Here is a 20,126-nt window from a genome sequence, read left to right on the forward strand (position 1 = left end):
TATCTACACTGCGCAAGCCACCTCATCGTGCGTGGCGGACGGTATTTCGGATACCTTACCATCTTCCCTCTTCCATCTCTCATTACGCTATTCCATTCATGAATGGTGTGCGGGAAGAACGATTGTGGGCAAGCCTTTGCGTTGGCTTCAGTTTGATTTTCACATTTGATCATTTCACATAACCGAGGTTGGCATAATAATGTACTGCTCAACTCCATTCAGACTCAGTGCCTCTCTTGTGCAGCCAGCCACTGGTGTTAGAGGAGCATATCTCTGATTCTTTTAAGGGGCCGATGACATCAGCAATTTGGTCCCATAGAACTTACCACAAATTTCCAAATTCTGATTCTTTCGGCCTTGTTAACGTATCCCGAAACGAAACGCGACGCTCTTCCTTGGTTTGCTTTTTCTCTACCTCCTAATCCAGGGCCAGCCAAACTTCGAGCGGGTCGGGAGTGCGAGCCGCGTGTCTGCTTTGCTCGTTTGTTCCCGGAAGTACTCGGCGCAGCGCGACATTTCATTTACGCTGAAGCGCCAAAGAAACTAGTATAGGCATGCCTATTCAACTACAGATATGTGTAAACAGGCAGAATACGGCCCTGCGATAGGCAACGCCTACATAAGACAAGTGTCTGGCGCAGTTGTTAGATCGGTTACTGTTGCTACAGTGCCAGGTTATCAAGATTTAAGCGAGTTTGAACGTGCACACGAGTGATGGGACGCAGGATCTCAGAGGTAGCGATGAACTGGGGATTTTCCCGTATGACCATTTCACTAGTGTACCGTTAATATCAGGAATCTGGTAAAACATCAAATCTCCGACATCGGAAAAAGATTCTGCAAGAACGGAACCACCGACGACTGAAGAGAATCGTTCAACGTAACGGAAGCGCAACCCATCTGCAAATTACTCCAGATTTCAATGCTGGGCCATCAACAAGTGCAGGTCATTCAACGAAAATCATCGATGTTGGCTTTCGGAGCGGAAGACCTATTCGTGTACCCTTGATCACTGCACGACACAAAGCTTTACGCCTCGCCTGGGCCCGTCAATACCGAATGGACTGTTGATGACTGGAAACTTGTTGCCTCGTCACAGGAGTCTCGTTTCAAATTGTATCGAGCGGATGGACGTGTACGGGCATGGAGACGACCTCGTGAATCCACGGACCCAGCATGTCAGCAGGGGACTGTTTAAGCTGGCGACGGCTCTGGAATGGTGTGGGGCGTGTGCCGTTGGAGTGATGTGGGGCCACTGATGCGTCTAGATACGACTCTGATAGGTTACACGTACGTAATTGGCCAAGGCTAAAAGAGATTTCGCTCAAAGTAAAAGAACAGAGAAATTGTAATTTCCTGGCAGAATAGCCTTCTTACAGTCGCAAAACTAAATTTTCTAACTTAGGGTCTCTTATTATGCAAGAACTGGCCGGAATATTTCATCAAAATTACAAGTAAATATCTAGTGAGTTGAATAGGATAACTCAGCGCCAGTCTTGGAAGTGCGTCGACTATCCAGTTGCCTGGATGGCACTTTACATTTACCATGCAACCACTGAGTGCAGAAGAAAAGTGTACAGAAGACGGCTGCTATTTAAATTGGAATGTGCAGAGAATATTCACACAAACAACGTTTTCTGCAATGTCCACGGAGCTGGCAGTGAACTACGGACTTGCGTGCCACATAGCGACTGTATCTCTCATGCAAAAGCTGTTAGCTTTCTATGTCTATACATCATTATAGGAGCAGAGGAAATAATGGTGAAGAGCGAGATACACTGAGGAGCCACAAATACCTATCAACCTACTTAATAGTGTGTTCGTCCACCTTTGGAACCCCATGCAGCAGCATTTCTCCATGGTATGGATTCGACACGTCCTTGGTAGGTTTCTGGGCAAATGTGACATGAGGTATCTATCATGGACTGGTGGTTTGTTGTCATGGAGTGCGCACCCAATAGTGTTGCAGATGTTTTCCGTTGGGTTCTGGTCAGCCCAGTTTAATGATAGAAACATCAATGTGAGTTCACCATCATGCACGATTCTGGCCTTGTGAAATGGACTGCTATTCTGCTGGAAGATGCCATGCTGTCATGGAAGGCATTAAGCGTGAAGGGATGCAAGTGGTCTTAGTAAGTTCACATAGTCCACAGCTGTCAAGGCACCTTCCTAAACTGCTACAAATCTCAAGAAATCCCAGGTGAATGTTCCCCATAATATAATACTGTCCCCTATGGACTGCGTCCGAGGCGCACAGGCGTTCGCCTGGATGTCGGCATATCCAGACGTGACCATCGACAATGTGCAGTAGGAACGTGATTTATCCGACAAGGCGAAAAGTTTCTGTTGATACGCAACCCAATCTCCATTATCCTGTGCCCACAGCAATCGTAATGCTGACTAGCCCTACAAGGGAACATGTAACGGCCACCTGCTGCGGTGCCCAATGTTAGACAATGTGCGCTGAACGCGGTGCTTCGAAACACTTGCACCTGCATGAGCATGGAACTCTGCCGTCATATCTGCCACAGATCGCCGCCTATCCTGCATTACAGAACACGCAAGCCTCCCACCTACCTAGTCTGTGACGAGGCGTGGGTGCCCAACACCTTGTAACCCACACGTGTGTTCACCGTCCTTCGATTATTTTGCGTAGATACTCACGACAGTAGCGCACAAACGGTCGACCAGCTTCACCGATTCCGAGATGCTCGTTCCCAAGCGCTGGGAAATAATATTATGCCCTTTGTCAAAGTCGTTTATGTCAGTGGAGTCCCCCCATTTGCGATATCGTCGCTACAATGATTCTCCACTGCAGCTTGTTTCTATAACTTTTCCTGTTCATTGAGTACCGTGTTTTTCTTGATGGTATTGCTTACTGTTCTGTTACTTCGGCGCTGAATTCTGGTGTCATTATGTCTGCTAGGTGCCAGTGGTTTTCTGTTTGTCTCATTCCACTTTTTCTAGTAGGGCCAAGGACCACTTGTAATAGTCTATATGTATGTTACGCTGTCCGAGGCTACGCATAAGGTTGTTTTGTGAACCACGCGTCTTTTTGTACAGTTATTCAGTGCGTTCTTGAAATCTTCAGCGCACGAGTGTTTCTTCAGATGCTTCATGTAACCAGCAAGTCGTGAAGTTCCTAGGTACTTGATAAACGCACTATGGCATTTTATTCTGCTATTTCGAATCCAACAAAGCTATTGTACCAGTAAATTACAATTTTTCTGATCTTTTACTTTGTGAGAAATCTCTCTTTTTGACTTAGCCACAATTACGCAATCAGATAATGTTCACGTCAGTGCCTCACTAGCGGCGTGCTAGTGCAACTGATTCAAATCTTGCCGGAAAAGTATATTTGAAGTCAAATGTTTTTCCGTCTCCTCAACTTTAATTGAACACGGCCACAACGAAATTTAGAAAAGAAATTCAAAGAAACTCTTGATTTCTTACTGTAGTGCTGCATATATGAAAAAATATTTTCTAGATGAATCTTCGCTATGACACCACAGACACGACGGGTCTTATGAATAGGCTGTATATTATCAGGCCACACTTTACAGAAAGTGTTGAAGTTTCATGTATCACTGAATACAGAGCAGCCAAGACGTTTGTAGTCTTCTTGTGAACTTCTCCGACATCATTTCTCCAGGTTAGTTGTCGATCAAGGATTACACCCAGCGTACTTAGCAGCTGGGAACCAGAAGAAAGAGGTATAAATTAACATGATTTTTCCAGTGTTTATTGCTGATAAGAGTGTCTGGCTGTTTGTGACGTTGACCTCCATACGCCAATTAGCTGCACATTCGTCCAAATCCCTGCGGGCGTCATGTAGTCTTTGTTGGATTACTTCTGGCCTTCTCCTTTTCGAAATTGGAAATTTGTGGTAAGGTCTTTTGGGACCAAACTGCTAAGGTAATCGGTCCCTAAGCTTACACACTACTTAATCTAACTTAAACTAACTTACACTAAGGAATCGAACCTCCGAGGGGGGGGTGGGGGGGGTGCCGCGCGAACGGTTCAAGGCGCCTCATCAGACCGCTCGGCTACACTGCGCGGCTCTCCTTTTCGGCATGAGTGTAGTGTCGTCAGAACAGATGTGTTTCGTTACCCATGGCGACGTAGGAAGATCGGTAAAAAAGGCACAGGCCCTTGATCCGATTCTTGCAGCACTCCATCAAGGACTTGTCTGATACATGACTCGCCATTGATAATGTGAACTATGTAGATCCGCGTACTGAGGTAGTCTGAAAATAGCTGCCGGCCGAAGTGGCCGTGCGGTTAAAGGCGCTGCAGTCTGGAACCGCAAGACCGCTACGGTCGCAGGTTCGAATCCTGCCTCGGGCATGGATGTTTGTGATGTCCTTAGGTTAGTTAGGTTTAACTAGTTCTAAGTTCTAGGGGACTAATGACCTCAGCAGTTGAGTCCCATAGTCCTCAGAGCCATTTGAACCATTTTTTTGAAAATAGCTTCACCGGGGATTTCGGCATGTGATTCCTCATTGGTCTCTGTTTCGCATCACATTCCTGCAACACTATGAGGTGGCATTCTATCTCGAGGCGGGAAGTGATCACAGTGTTCTGGCTCACGAGTGTATGTAGATGTAGTAGAAGTAATGCTGATCGTGATGATTCTAATGTTAGCGGTAGTAATAGATCCAAAATATTTTCCGAATTTTTAATCAGAGGGTCCTTTTTATTTTACTTAAAGTGAATGTAGAAATATAATGGAAAACAGAAAATAGGCATATTATAGAATATTTGCTGTCATGCTATAAAATAAAGTAAAATAAAGTGTAATACACAGATTCTGAGGTCAGTGTAGCTATTGTTTGACATGGAAGATATCATACCTGAAATCAAGTTTGAAACATATAGAGACCTCTGTGTTTTACGTAGGGTGCCATATAGTTTACACTGGTAGTTTTAACACTGATGTAACTATAATACATTTGGTGTGTAAGGTGTCAAACAAATAACACACCTTACATTGAATTCCTGAAACATTACCAGTTACGTGATATTGTACGAATTTTATTAATATGCAGATCTAGTGAATAAGCCAGCATTTTGCGAATATAAACCACTAACTCTCACACTAGTAACTGCATGCAAGTAATTTTCCTGACTTGAGCTACGAGACGTAGTTCTGGGGGAAAGGAGAATTTTACAACGGCATGCCGTCTCGCGCGGCTGGAGTCCTCACTACGTAATACTTATCGGACACAATGAGACGCCGCAGCCACTACCTAGGTCGCGGGCAAAAGCAGCCCTTGTTCCTGCTTTTAACAACTCTTTGGAAAGCCTTTCTACAGGAACACAGCTGGAGATCACAGATAAACATCCAGAGAAACACAATTCAAAACATTGGTGACTCCCTGTAGCCACTTGCGTTAAAACTCGCATGAAAGAAAAAGCTGTTTATCTCAGTATTACATAACAGAAGTTAAACTCTGTCCTATGAAAGAAACAACGCCTTTGATAGGCTACAAGAACTCTACTGTGTGGAGTTATAACAGGTACGAATGCCATGACTGGCCAGAAAGAAAACACGTGGCCACGAGCTTTGATATAGGCAAATTGCAGCCAAAGTAATTGGCTTTTCTCTTGCAGAAAATCGTCGAGTCTTTGAGCAAGGCAATTGCGAGAGTCGTTACGTGAACACTTGTTCACAGACTTGTCTTAACTCGTAAGGAGTTAAACTGCAAAGTCTCCTGGTAAGGACAGTTCCATTGAGGACTGATAGTTAATACTTGCGAGTGATTTGAGGGCAACGACGTACGCGCTATTCCAGCCAAATAGCTTGTACCATGCCAGTTAGTTAGGGAATAACTAGGAGTCTCGGCTTCACCGAAGATGTAGGAAATGTACCCAACTGGTGTTAAACAGTCGAGAGAGATTTAGAATAGATTCTCAGGTTCACCGCTCACGCAGACAGCCGTCACTGCCGCTGCCGACACGAGGTAAACACATGTGCACTCGCACCACACCAGCAAGTAATATTCAATTGACACTCAGAACTGCAGTCGTCTCCGTCTCTCCTAATTTTCGTGTATTCAACCACGACCTATAGTTAAACATATCCGAGATTGTCAGGCTTAATTGAAGCAGAAACGCGAGATGTCGGACGTAACGAAAAGGATTGATCAGACACTCTAGAGTGTTTTATACTAAGGATTGTTGAATTGTTTTAATTGCGTACTTCTTTTTGATTGCTCTTTACTGACCCCCATTCAATTTGGGTATTTTCATTGTGCATTTCTGCGTAATTGATATCTCTGGCGCCAATTGTCTTTAAATTGTTTTGTATTTTTATCCACCCTCAGACATTGCTATCAACCATCTTACCATTAAACAACCTTACAATAATTAGAAATTTGCTTCGTAGTTGTGTACGTAATTTTGCTAACATTGCTATGTCATGAAGTCATACTTAGAGTAAAAATAAACGTTAAGAACGAAAATCTCAGATTTTCATTTTTGCAAAGATATAGTTACGTCTGAATCTGTACACTCATTTCTGTTAGCGATAACGTTTCCTTTACAGGGGGTGTAGTGGAACCGACATTGAGATTATTGTCTGATTACATCACTGACTATACTGCTGCACCCTTCTCAACTCTGCATGCATGAGATGGTATCTGCCTACCTTGCAGGCCGTAGGTTCGACACCAAATTCCTAAAACACTCACAGAACATCCTTGTGTAACTACAGGAGGAAGGTACCTCAGAACCAGTCTCACATGTGTTAGAGATGTTTGTATTTGCATGTATTAGTATCCAGCTGAAGTATATTTTACTTTACGACTTAGATGCCGCACTTGCTTGGCATCCAGACATACTGATTGACACCGTTAGTCAGTAGTGACAGGCATGATCTCATGCATCGGGGGGATTCAGATTCTAGTTTTACAGAGATTTGGGTATACACGATGTTGTTAGCTATAATACTACTTGGAACTCTCAAAATTAGCATCTAGAGTCCATCTCTTTATTGTTATTTCATCCACCTCGCCCCAGATGGGCGGGGTAGGGCACGTAAAGTGCCCTCCGCCACACACCGTTGGGTGGCTTGCGGACTATAAATGTAGATGTAGATGTAGAGGGGCGGGCTGCCAGCGGTGCAGTTCTCTGGTCTTCAGCCAAGCGAATTAAAACAAAAGATTTACAGTGAGAAATATAATCCAAATATGGGGCTGTTTTCTATTTTAAATTAAAAAATGGGCAGTTAAAAACATGGAAATTATGTACGTTTTAAAAACACATCGCAGGAAGGTCAAATTCTTCTGATAAAAACACTGATGCACTGCTCTTTCGTTTAAAATGTGAAGGATCTGCACTAGGGTGAGAGATATTACTGGAGGAGAGAGTGTGTTCCATAGGGTTGAGGGCTGTGGGTATAAAGACAGAGGTCTGTTAGAAAGGAAAAAAATATAGAGATGAGACATAGAAGCTGAGGTGGACATTGGGAAATACAGGTGGTGGGAAAGATAGAGGGTGAGGAGTAGTGTGTCGAGTGGGTAGGATAACGGTTGCAGGAGGAAATGGATGGCGGTGGATGGAGAGGGAAACGAGCCCTGATGTTGAACGGGATAGGGGGAAAAGTTAAAGTTAGTAGGAGATATAAATATCAGGGCGAATGTCGTTGTGTGGGAGAGGGAGTTGGATGAAGTTGCATTGGGATAGGATGTGTAGTGTGTGTAGGTGAAGGGACAAAGGGATGTGTTTGTGAAGGCATGGCAGGAGACAATGTAATGACAGGAATCTAGTTAGCGGACAGTATAAGAGATGAGGAGGTGTTCGATGTAGCTGATGAGAGGTGTGAATTTGATGAGATGGTATATGATTCAGGTGGAGGAAGGCAAACGGATGCAGAAAGCAAGACGGAGTACATGGTGTTCAAGTAGTTGGAGAGATTTCTAGAACTTTCACAAGCTGCGACATCGTTGCGAAAAACACAGTGACCCGTATATGTAATAAGTTTCCTTTAATTTACGTCTATGGTCACAATCTTTTTTGTTTAACAGATTACCGGTTTCGGTCTTTAATGACCATCATGCCACTATGGCTGCAGTACATTAGGACTTTGTTTTTATGAAACAGATCTGATGATGGTCATTAAAGACCAAAATCGGTAATCCGTTAAACAAAAAAGATTGTGACCATAGACGTAAATTAAATGAAACTTGTTCTTGAACTTTGTTCGGGTAGAGAACCATGCAACATTTGCATAGCAGAGGATGGGTCAGATCAGGGTTTTGTAGACGTGGAAAGGTTCCCACGTTAGTTGCTGGTCGAGCATCAGTCAAAGATATTTTAGTGGGTTAGTTAGCTGGAAAGGACAGTTGTAAATGGTATAGTAGAAGTCATGGTGGCAGAAGGTGGGGGTGGCTCATCCTATAATTATTGCCTGGGTTTTGGTGGGGTTGATCTTGAGGAGCCTTTGGTTACACCAGGATGTAAACTGATTGATGCGGATTTGGAGGGATTGTTGGAATTCCTGGAGTGTAGGGTAGAAGGCGAGGAAAGCGGTGTCATCAGCATACTGAAGGAGGTGGACTGGTGGAGGTGGTTTGGGCATATCACCAGTGTAGAGGAGATAAAGGAGAGGAGAGAGGCTACAGCCTTGGGGCACTCCTGCTGTGGGACAGAAGGTACAGAAATTGATATTGTTAATAGCGACAAAGAATCGGTGATTAGACAGGAAGGATGCAATAAAGTGGACATAGTTAATTGGAAGTGCGTATGTCTGGTGTTTGAAAAGGAGGGCATACACGGTCGTAGGCTTTTTCTACGTCGAGGAAGACAAAAATAGCTGGTTTACGGGAGTTGAATTCGTGGGATAGGAGGTGGGCGAGATGCAGGAGCTGGTCGTTAGAGGAGACAATGGGAAAGAAGCCGCACTGGTTTACAGTTGGGATGCGTTGGGAGCGGATGGATCCGAAGACTTTGCTAAACACTGATGTGAGGCTGATGGGGTTGGAGGAGGAGGTATCAGTAGGAGGTTCGTGGGGGTTATTCAGAGCTTCGCTATGTACTTTTAAGCTTGCGCATTATAGCAGTGTATTTATATATACTATAGTTTTTAACTGTTATTCACTCTGATCATTTTGGCTGTTAATGTAAATATTTTATTAGAATTTTTTAGAACACCAGTCATCTATAATAACTGTCATGGTTTATTGTTACGGAAAGATTTAGCAATTGAACACTAACGTAGCTCACAGCGTGCAGACGCCGTCTGCTGAGAGCTCAGGGGCCTGGTGTGTTTTCATATCCGTTGTGATGTGAGCAACCAGAATATGCGCTACAACTTCGGCATGTTTATGATGTAAAGCTTTACTGAAGGCCTGAACCAGTTTGGTTTGCATTGGACTGCGCCACATGTCAGTTTTGGGGACAAAAGGTATTACATACTAAAAAAAAACTTTCGGTCATCTTGTGTTTCATTCTATTTTACAGGACACCCGCAGTGTTTCTAAAACCGTTGGCAAGGGGCATTTACCTGCTGGGATAGTTTATGCGCAGTATCCCATCGCACCTAAGTATCAGTAAGTTGTCTGATATTTTCTTGGTAATCCAGTCTCACTAAATGGGTTCACGCCACAACTGCGAAATTTTGTATTTCTTCCGTAGGCCAGTCCGAAGATGCCTGAATAAAGATGAAACGCGTCATTGGGAAATAATTAAAAAAATTAGCACTGCTACGAAGACTGATTGTTTCTTAATATCATATGCTGGTGAGCTTTAATTATGTGAGCTGGACTTTAACTTGGGTTGTCTTTTTTACGCACTATAAGTGTAGCGTGAGTGACGGAAGCAGCCAACCCTCTGAGATTCAAGGTAGGGCTACTTTTAGCAAATTGCAGGAATTGACAGCTGACGTAAACGTCTGAGGGATACCAATGAGATCAGTGGATTTTTTAAAAACTCTCTCTCTCTCTCTCTATTTTCTAACTTTTTCGAGCAGCACGATGTCCTATATATCGTGTTTTCGTAGGCGGAGATTAAACGACCAACACTGCATTCGCCTAAACATAAGGGGGAAACCGCTTAAAACCAGACAGATGATGGCTGGTGTACCAGATCAAAGGTTTTTGCATCGCCTTACGGTTTTCATCCGGTCTGACTAACCTCCCTGTCTCGCAACTTACAACGGAATGGTCTATTCCATCTTGTCGAAACCTACACAGCCAAAATTTTAGCTGCTAAGACGCGCTGCAATTAGTTTTTAAAATGTACGTTACATTCCTACTGCATGAAGAACCGCTAACAACAGCAGTTTGTAGAGACCTTCCTGTCTAGCATGCGATTCAGGGCATAAGCAGACGCATAGATGACAAGAGAACGTAGCGCCACGTAACGCGAAGTCCGAAATAAACACACGTAAATTTTTAACACTTAAACTATACAAAAAATGTCTCACGTACTTACAGTCCATATCGACGGATAAGGTGCAGCAGATGTATCTGATACACAAGTGAGTAGAAAATCTAGGCAGTGTAACATGTTGCATTACAGACGACTTCCATCAATCAGTATTTTAATTTGTTGACGTGAAATATGTTATAACAATTCCTGTAGCACAGTTCTTACGACAATGTTTGAATAACATCTTTTTACTAGCAATGAAACAGTTCCTTGTTTATTCCCTGTAGTCCTCACCAAAATACGAAGTGTCTGTTGGAGACGAAAACAAACATTTTCCTTACACCAGGCACACTTGATAAAAGAAAAACTATTGTATTTAAACACTTCACAATAATTACTAGCTTTATTTACAAAGAACTGGAATGGAGTTAAAATGGTCGTGACCGTTGTTCTGCATATTGTGCAGTATATCAGGGATACTTGATCTAATTCGTAAAATGTGGTGTTGCAAACTTACAACGCAGAAATGACTCAAGTTCAACAACACTTTTCTGCTGATAAACCTGAAATGACAAAGTGCTAACGGTCATGCCCGACAACGTTCTGAAAAATGCTTTAGACTGTTGAAAAAATTTTCATCAATGGACTAACCAACGCTATTAGTTCCGGGTGGAGTCTAAATTATATTAGCAGTCGTTTCGTTGTCCTCCTAAAGACAGAGGTGTCGTTATGTCTAGGTCAAGAGTTCAACAAAAGTAATGAATTATCTTCTGTAAGTGGTAAGAAAAATGTTTCGGAAGTAACATTGAAAATCATTCTCTCCCATTTTTCCAGATTTTGTTTCATGATTAAATTTTTGTAAATAAACAGTCCTTTTTAATTTTTTGAACTAATTTTCCTTGACGTTCTTGAAGACATATAGAAAGCTTTGGAATCAGTAATCCACTGGTATTTATAAGTGGCTTTGTTGTATACGATTGTTGTAGACGAATTTGTCACAACATTCATCAGCTGCGTAGGTATCTATCTTTCTTTCGTTCGAAATGATAAAGTGTGGTTTGCACGAAACATGACTGGCTTTATATGCAGTATTCTAACGGATAACAACAAGCTTCGGCTTCACATCAGCTATGAATTTCTCTATAGTATTGCCCAGTAATGACATCTCCCCTACACGTTTAATTGAGGTAAATTGCGAAATCTTGCTACTTCCTTTTCAGTGTAAGTTCCTGAATCTGTTTAATCAGGTCGAAAAACACTGTAAATCAGTAATGTTCATCTCACTTGCAAAGCAGAACACCCAGTCTAGTAGTAGATCTCCCTCGGTAATGGTCCATGGACTGTCAAGAACAGTTCTAAATCGAAACTTCCTGGCAGTTTAAAACTGTGTGCCAGACCGAGACTCGAACTTGGGACCTTTGCCTTTCGTGGGCAAGTGCTCTACCGACGGGTTTTTTTTTTTTTTTTTTTTTTTTTTTTTTTTTTTTTTTTTTTTTTTTGACGCTACCCCTTTTTTTTGTAGTGGACCGGTGGGGGCACGGGGGGCAAAGCGGGCAGGGGTCGAAACCTGAGGCCTGGCCACAGTGTCCCCCTCACCACCACCGAACCTTTGGTGCTTAGGGAAGTGGGAGAAACAGGAATCAGCAGTAGTGGAAGGCGTTGTTATTTATTTATTTGCATGTGTTTTTGTAATATTCACTAATAGCATGAAATTATGGGAACACATATGCGAAAGAGAAAATAAATATAAATTCTGGGTAAAGAAAAAGAAAGGAAAAAGGAAAAGCAAAAAGAAATAAAATCCGCGCAATCTGCGACGCGCTCTCCCATCCGCGGAGGTCAGAAGTAGAATAGATCGTAGGCGGTTGAAACTCAGACACCGCCGGGGGAGGAGGGGTGGGTGCCCTCTGTGCCAGGCACCCCCCAACTCAGTGGAGGTCTAACGAAGACCGCTCGAAGATAGCAAATAATGTTCGGTAACGTGGCGTGTTTTCGAGAGCTGCATGGGCTGTTCGTAAATAGGTCCAGAAGTCGAGGCGGGATTTAGCTCCCTCATGAAAGAGATAAGCGACCGCCCACCCTTTGACCCACGTAATAGCATGACATTTGGCGGCGGGAAGCTGTCTGTCCTCCGGGTATAGAAACATTCGAGGGTCGACTGTGTCTGGTGGCACCCGGAGATAGCAGGCAATGATTTGCGGCCGGCCGGTGTGGCCGTGCGGTTAAAGGCGCTTCAGTCTGGAACCGCGTGACCGCTACGGTCGCAGGTTCGAATCCTGCCTCGGGCATGGATGTGTGTGATGTCCTTAGGTTAGTTAGGTTTAATTAGTTCTAAGTTCTAGGCGACTGATGACCTCAGAAGTTAAGTCGCATAGTGCTCAGAGCCAAACCAAACCAATGATTTGCTGCACGAAGCGCCATACATCTTGCGATGAGGCGCATGTCAGACGGTGTTCATCAGTGTCCAGTTGCTGGCAAAGGAGACAAAGAGGGGATTCTGACAAGCCAATGTTGTGCAGGCGCTGCTTCGTGGCAAATTTCCTGTTGACTATGTGATACCACAGTGCCCGGACGTTCGTAGGGAGGAAGGGCTGGTGGACGGTAGTCCACACTATGGGCCACTGGATGGAGGGGTGTTTGGTCTCCATCACATTCCGGGGAACACAGCGCAGCAACAGGCTGTAAAAATCCTTAGTCCTAGGTGGGCGTGTATCTGGGAGACTGGTATGTATGTAACTGTAGTCGACGAAAAAGGTCGAAATATGGGACAAATGAGGCACGATATGGCCGACAGACACCGGTGGTGAGGTGGAAGCAGGTAGGAGGACCTCAAGCAAGCTGCGTGCTAGAGATGTACCCTGGCCCATCCACTGTTTTCTCATGGTACTCATGTACAAGGCTGCAGCTCGCATACGGACATTGACGAGCCCGACGCCACCACACCGTGAGGGCAGGGTAAGTGTCTCATAACGGACTTTAAACATTGAACCAGCCGTGAGATAATAACCAAAAGCCGCCTGAAGTTTGCGCCCAATTGCAGTTGGCAGAGGGAGAACTTGCGCGATGTGAACCAATTTTGATGCCACATAAAGATTAATAAACGCAACCCGTTGAAGTGTGTCCTGGCGGCGCAAGAGGTTCTGGCGGACGTCGTTGCGGATGACGTGTAACAGGCGACGGAAATTCGTTGCCGCCGTGCGTGTGACCGTGGGGGTAATGGTAATGCCCAGGTACCGGAAAGTCCGCACAAGCGGCAGGGGTGCCACTTCACCCTCCTGGAGGCCTCGTCCAATGTGGATTGCAGAAGATTTGGCGACATTCATGGCACTGCCAGCGGCAGCCCCATAACGGGTAATCAATTCGAGGACATCCCGAATCTCAGAGCCGGAGCGAATGAGGAGGAGGAGGTCATCAGCATATGCCCGACATCGAAAAGTGTGTTGGCGTAGGGTGAGGCCAGAGAGCTTGGTCGTCAAGCCCCCAATAAGGGGCTCAAGGGCAATGGCATACAGGAGGGTAGAGAGGGGGCACCCCTGCCGTATCGAACGGCAGATAGGTACCGGCCCTGCTATACGTCCATTGACTTGGACACGTGAACTGGCACTGTCGTAAAGACGCCGGATAACGTCGAGAAACGGAGGGGGGATGCCCATTCGGACTGCCACCGAAAACAGGAAACGATGACGCACTTTATCGAAGGCGCTGTCGAAGTCTATAGCGACGACCGCTGCCCGGAGCCTGCAGGCCGCCGCTATCGCAATTAAGTCGCGGCATTCCCCTGTGGCAGTCTGTATGTTAATCTGTCCGCCAGGCGTCGTTTGCTCTGGCGAGAGGATATGAGGGAGTGTAGTTCGGAGCCGCATTGCCAGTAAGCGCGCGAAAATCTTGTAATCGGCATTGAGGAGGGTGAGCGGTCTGTAACTCGTGACCAACGAACCACGGGCTGGTTTGTGGACTGGTATAATGATGCCCTCAGCAAAGGCGGGTGGGATTGCTTGGTCAGATGTTATCAGTTCTTGATACATAGTCGTCCACCGTGGGGCCATGAGGTCCCGAAAGGTACGGTAAAACTCAATCGGTAAGCCGTCAATGCCGGGCGATCTGTTGACTGCACCCTTGGCGATTGCGTTGTTGACTTCGTCTAGCGTGACCGCCACTGTTAAAGCATCCGCCTCCGTGTGGGGGAGGGTGCGCGTGACGTAATGCAAAATGGAGTCGTCTGCTGCAGTTTCAGCGTCGTCATCACTATAAGTACGACGGTAGTGCTCGACGAATGCGCGGACGATGTCATTCTGAGTGGTCACCTGCGTTCCATGAGGCGTGGTCAGAGTGCTGATGATCTGCCGACGACGCCTTCGTTTGTCGGACACTATATCATGCATGGATGGAATTTCTAAATCCGCGTGATCGTGGCGCCGCGTCCGTATCACGACCCCTTGCAGTTTCCGGCGTGCCAGCGCAATTATCTTCGCCTTAGTTATTTGCCGTTCCAACTGGTTGTCCGGGGTTGGCGGTTGAGCATCCAGATCTCGGAGAATCGCGTAATAGAAGTCGACAGTGGTGCGATGTCAGTCGGCCATGTCCTTCCCGTATCTCATCAGTGTCCTCCGGATCGCCGGCTTGGCGCAGTCCAATCACCATGTCAATGTCGAGTGGTAGCGGGGAAGGCGTCGTTCGCAGGCTGTCCACGTTTCAGTGACTTGTTGGCGACACGCCAGGTCATGCTAGTGTGAGGTACTGAGTTTCCATGGCGCACGGCTGCGCCATACTGATTGCGGTGGAAGGAGGACCGTACAGATGTAGGCGCAATGGTCGGAAAAGGCCAGCGGCCAGCGTTCGGCGCCCCGTATCGCAGATCTAAGAGTTTGTGAGACATATATCCTGTCTAGTCGGCTTGCGGAATGACTTGTAAGAAAGGTATGGCCAGAAAGGTCGCCGTGTTGTACTTCCCAGGTATCGTGAAGCAGGAGGTCTCGCACCACTATACGTAGCTCCTGGCATGTAGTGTAGTGGGGAATCTGATCTTTAGGATGCAGAACGCAGTTAAAATAACCTCCTAGCAGGCAATGGTCATAACGCCCTAAAAACAGGGGAGCTATTTCCTCGGAATAAAACTGGGCTCTTTCATGCCGTCGGTCGGTGCCTGAGGGAGCGTAGACATTAATGATGCGTGTCCCCATGGCAGTGAGTGCCATGTCCCGAGCTGATGGAAGGAAGGCAACAGCGGTCACAGAAATCCCGTGGCGGACGTAGATGGCCACCTCGCGGCCCATAGGATCACTCGCGGAGGCGTGGGCGGTATAGCCATTGATATCCGGGAGACTAGCCAAGTGAACTTCATGCAGAAGGGCGAAATCAATATCGGAAGCCCAGAACATCTCCTGCATAAGGCGGATTTTCACCCTGGAACGGATGTTGTTGGTGTTGATGGTTGCTATCCGGTAGGCCTGGTGTTGGATTGCTGGAGGCTGGTCCACTCCGCCGTCCGCACAAGGGTGTGGGCGTCGCAGCGGAACGTTATCCCGCTGGCCCGCAGGGGAGTCTGGGGAGAGGATGATTAGTGGTGCGGCCGTGACGGCGCAGGGTCCCGAAACGGCTCCTGCTCCGTGACCTCCTCCTCGTACCACGCCCTGGAAGCAGAAACTGGTGTATCGTCCATTTTGTCTGCAGAAGATGTTGTAATTGTGCGTGGTGTAGTGTCGCCTGTGATACGTTCATGATTTAGTTCAGCGTCAGCACGGGGCGCAGGCACACCGATAGATGTCTCCGCGCTCATTACGTCTCCGTCAGCAGTAGCGGGTTCTGAGGCCTCGTGCTGGTCGACGGTTACGTCCTCCTCGACTTGTAACGTCTCCTCTTGGCCGGAAACTGTGCGACGTCTTCGCTTGCGACGTTTCGGGGAACGTTGTTTCCTTGTGCGACCCTCCGTGTCCGACGACGGAAGGGAGTCGCGTCGTTCTGGCAGAAAGGCCGCTGTAGGAACGATGAGCGAGTCGATCTCCATCGTGTTTCCGAGATCAGGGTCAGCGTCTGGTTGCGCCGGCATCTTCGGAGCGGCGTCAATGGCCGGCCGAGGCGGCGGGTCGTCCGAGGCGCTCTCCGTCGGGGTCTGGTCGGGCTCGTTGGTGGCGTCGTTTGTGGTGACCGGGCGACGTTGCAAAGTGGTAGGAGAAGCCAGAGCAGCGGCATAGGTCACCGGTAGCACTGTAGGTTGCGACGTGGGTGGTTCTGCGGCAGCTGGAAGTTGCGTAATACGCCGTTGTAGGCATTCGGATCTAAGGTGGCCTTCTTTGCCGCACCCGGAACAGGTCCGAAGCTGGCCATCGTATATAATTATGGCACGGCATCCGCCGATCTGTAAGTAGGACGGGACGTGGCTTCGGAGATCTATGGTGACCTGTCGGACCCCGTTTAGGACAGGATACGTCCGAAACTGTGTCCACTTCTCCGCAGTGTGGCCATGGACTGTGCCGTATGGGCGTAGTGCCGCGACGACTTCCTCAGCTGGAAGTTCGAATGGCAATTCGAAAATGCGTATCGTTCGCATACCTAAGCCTGCGTGGTCGACGGTTACCTCCCCCACATTGCCATCAGCGTGACAGAAGCGGAGCCCCTGTTTGGTCTCACGTAGTATGCATTCGCACGCCGCGTCGTTAATGATTTTCATATAGACCGTGCTGCTCACGATGGACAAATGTATGCCGATAATATCGGTCGCCGGGATCTTCACTTCCGCTCGCAGAAAACGCTCCACCTCGAGTGCTTTGGGTCGGGCATAATCGTTGCAGAAAGTAAATCGGAGTGTTGATTTACGGTAACGGTTCGCCATGGATCGTACAAGGTAAGCCGGCACTTACGCAACGGCCGTCAGAAAGTAAACAAGGCGAGCTCGCGCGTCACACGAAGTCAACACGTACGCGTCCGCTCTGTTGCCCTGCCGAAGGCAGACTGTGTCTGAGCTACCCAAGCACGACTCACGCCCCGTCCTCACAGCTTCAATTCCGCCAGCACCTCGTCTCCTACTAGTTCTGCAATGTTCGCAGGAGAGCCTCTGTGAAGTCTGGAAGGTAGGAGACGAGGTACTGGCGGAATTGAAGCTGTGAGGACGGGGCGTGAGTCGTGCTTGGGTAGCTCAGTCGGCAGAGCACTTGCCCACGAAAGGCAAAGGTCCCGAGTTCGAGTCTCGATCCGGCACACAGTTTTAATCTGCCAGGAAGTTCCTATCACCGCACACTCCGCTGTAGAGTGAAAATTTCATTCTAGATACAGTTCTAAATCTTTCGAATAATTCTTCATTCTCAATTTTGCGAGTTTCATTTCCTCACATATTATGTACTTGTTGTGAATCTGTCTTCCTTTTATACAATTCATGTTCAGATTTTACAAAACGAAACCAGTTTTGGAGCCGGTCGGTGTGGCCGAGCGCTTCTAGGCGCTTCAGTCTGGAACCGCGCGACCGCTACGGTCGCAGGTTCGAATTTGCCTCGGGCATGGATGTGTGTGATGTCCTTAGGTTAGTTAGGTTTAAGTAGTTCTAAGTTCTAGGGGACTGATGACCTCAGATGTTAAGTCCCATAGTGCTAAGAGCCATTTTTTGAACTAATTTTGGACACTGCTTATGTATAAGCGTTTTCTCCCGCCTTCGTTTTACTAAGAAGTTTATAGCCTTTTTTTTCTCACTGAAAACTATTACTGTAAATTTTTCTGTGGGCTCGGAAGGTACTATATTTTTGTTCTGGACTTTAATTAGCGCAGCAATCATCATTCGAACCACAGTTCACGGAATCGACTATTTACTGTTTCCTCTGTAATGTTTGTGCAATTTCTAATTAAATGTTAACGTCATTTTGGTGAATTTCCAAGAAACTAACAAATAAATAAAATCTATGTAGGTCCAGGAGAAGAAGGTGATTTTGATTCATTCCAAACTCTTCGTATTTAATCTTTGCAAGGCTTAAAATATCAGTTGGATTACAAATTGCTGTGAAATTCTGTAAGCTGCAGGAAGACAGACGCTTTTAACAAGCACATACGAAGAAATCACAAACAAAATTCATTCCCTTGTTAACACTTGGCTATGCCGCAAAGATAACTGCTAATTATTAGGGGTATGAAATGAGTTACAAATTCTAGGCAATAGTAAATGAACAACTGTGTCGGGAGAAACTATCAATGGAAACTTTACAAATTAAAATCGTGTCGTGCCTTGTTATCGATTTACCGAGGTGCCGTCAACCAAGGATATGTGCCCAGGCGTACTGATCATGCAGTGCCTGCTACAGCTGCAGCAGGGTATACATTCCTCCAGGCATCTGGCGAGCCAGGAATTTGGCAAATTTCATAATTTGTTGAAAAAAAATTCGCAGTGTGTCTTAGCGGTTAAAATTTTGACATTGTGTTTCTTTTGATGTAATCATCCTGTAAAAAAAACCTTCAGGGCAGTTTCCCACATGTCGGATTAGACAGTTCCCTTGTTAGCGCATTGTGGGTTAAGCTAGACGAGCATGTCAAGTTTATCTGAACACTGGTATTCATAGAATATTAACAAACGGTCCTGCTAGGAGATAGCAGTCAACACAGAAATGTAATTAGAAGAAAAAGGAGCAAATCAATGGGAATGCTCATTACTGAAACAAAAACCAGTCTGTAATCACAGTGCTGACTACTGATCTGATGGAATTTCATTTTCCTTGTGTCACATTAAAATGTATGCCACGGCGTGGACTTGAAGCAGGAGACTTGGGTTCAAGTCCAGGCTGTGGCACAAATTTTATTTCATTTATTCAGCTTTTATCATTAGTGAAGAAAAAATGGATACTCCATGTCTCAAGGGAAACGTAGTTCCATCACATCAACAGATCACATACGACTGAGGTACAAGCAAGATTTTCCCATTACGTGTAAAGATGGGGTGCTATTCCTGTACCAGTCTCGGCAATACAGACTATTTGAGAAGGGAAAAATGGCCTGAAGGCTTGAATTGAAGTTTGTTTTAGTGAGGGCACTGGACTAGGGTGCTCCGTGCAGCTACCGTATGTTATCCATACTGCTATGGCGAAGTAATTGTTAGCACATTTGTCTAGCAAACGTGAGACCTGTGTTTAAGTCCCATTCGTGGCACAAATTTTAATTCATTTCTTCAACTTCTATCATCATCGAAGATAAGTAGTGCTCACTGACTGAAATATTGTGGTTCTGCTGGAGTTGATATGGACTCAGTGTATTTCGAGACAGCATAGCTGTTGCACAGGTTTGCATTCTGTGGGGAGTGTAATGCAATAGATTTTTTGGTTGTGATTTTCGAAGGCGATTATCGTGAGTTAACCTAAGAAGGTTCCCTTCTTCGTAGTGAGGCTAATCGCAGGCTGGAGAAAATTTTAGTTGACGCAACGTTTAAAATTACATTCTCATCTCTTGTCAACAGGTGCTGCCAGGATGGTTGGACGTTAGTTGAGGGTAGCACGGAGTGCGAGCCGTCGCCAGAAGGGAGTGGTGGAGAGGGTGACGTGGAAGGCATGGTGCTGGTACCTGAGGACGTGCGGCGAGTGTTTGGCAGTCCACCGTGCCCTGAAGGCTTCATCGAGGCCTCGTTCGAAGAGATCGACATCCTCGACAGTGGCACATTATATGCTTTCAATGAGACTCACGCCCCCTACAACGTCTCCCAGTACTGCCTTGCGGTATGCCAGCTCACTCTCTTTCGATATGTCTTAGTTAAGGATCTTATCAGAAAGAACTCTTTGCTTACTACAGTG

The 20,126-nt window shown here is 46.1% G+C and overlaps 1 protein-coding gene across 2 annotated transcripts in view; it reads left to right on the top strand.

The window, feature by feature from the left end:
* LOC124603882 (G-protein coupled receptor Mth2-like) overlaps positions 1-20,126 on the top strand; it is a 643,834-nt gene that overhangs the window by 91,803 nt on the left and 531,905 nt on the right. For both annotated transcript variants that reach the window (XM_047136433.1, XM_047136434.1), the window contains exon 3: positions 19,796-20,051. In XM_047136433.1, the coding sequence (XP_046992389.1) occupies positions 19,796-20,051 (256 nt within the window). The remainder of the gene's footprint in view (positions 1-19,795; positions 20,052-20,126) is intronic.

Source organism: Schistocerca americana, chromosome 1 (assembly GCF_021461395.2).
Source record: "Schistocerca americana isolate TAMUIC-IGC-003095 chromosome 1, iqSchAmer2.1, whole genome shotgun sequence".
NCBI classification, from domain to species: domain Eukaryota; kingdom Metazoa; phylum Arthropoda; class Insecta; order Orthoptera; family Acrididae; genus Schistocerca; species Schistocerca americana.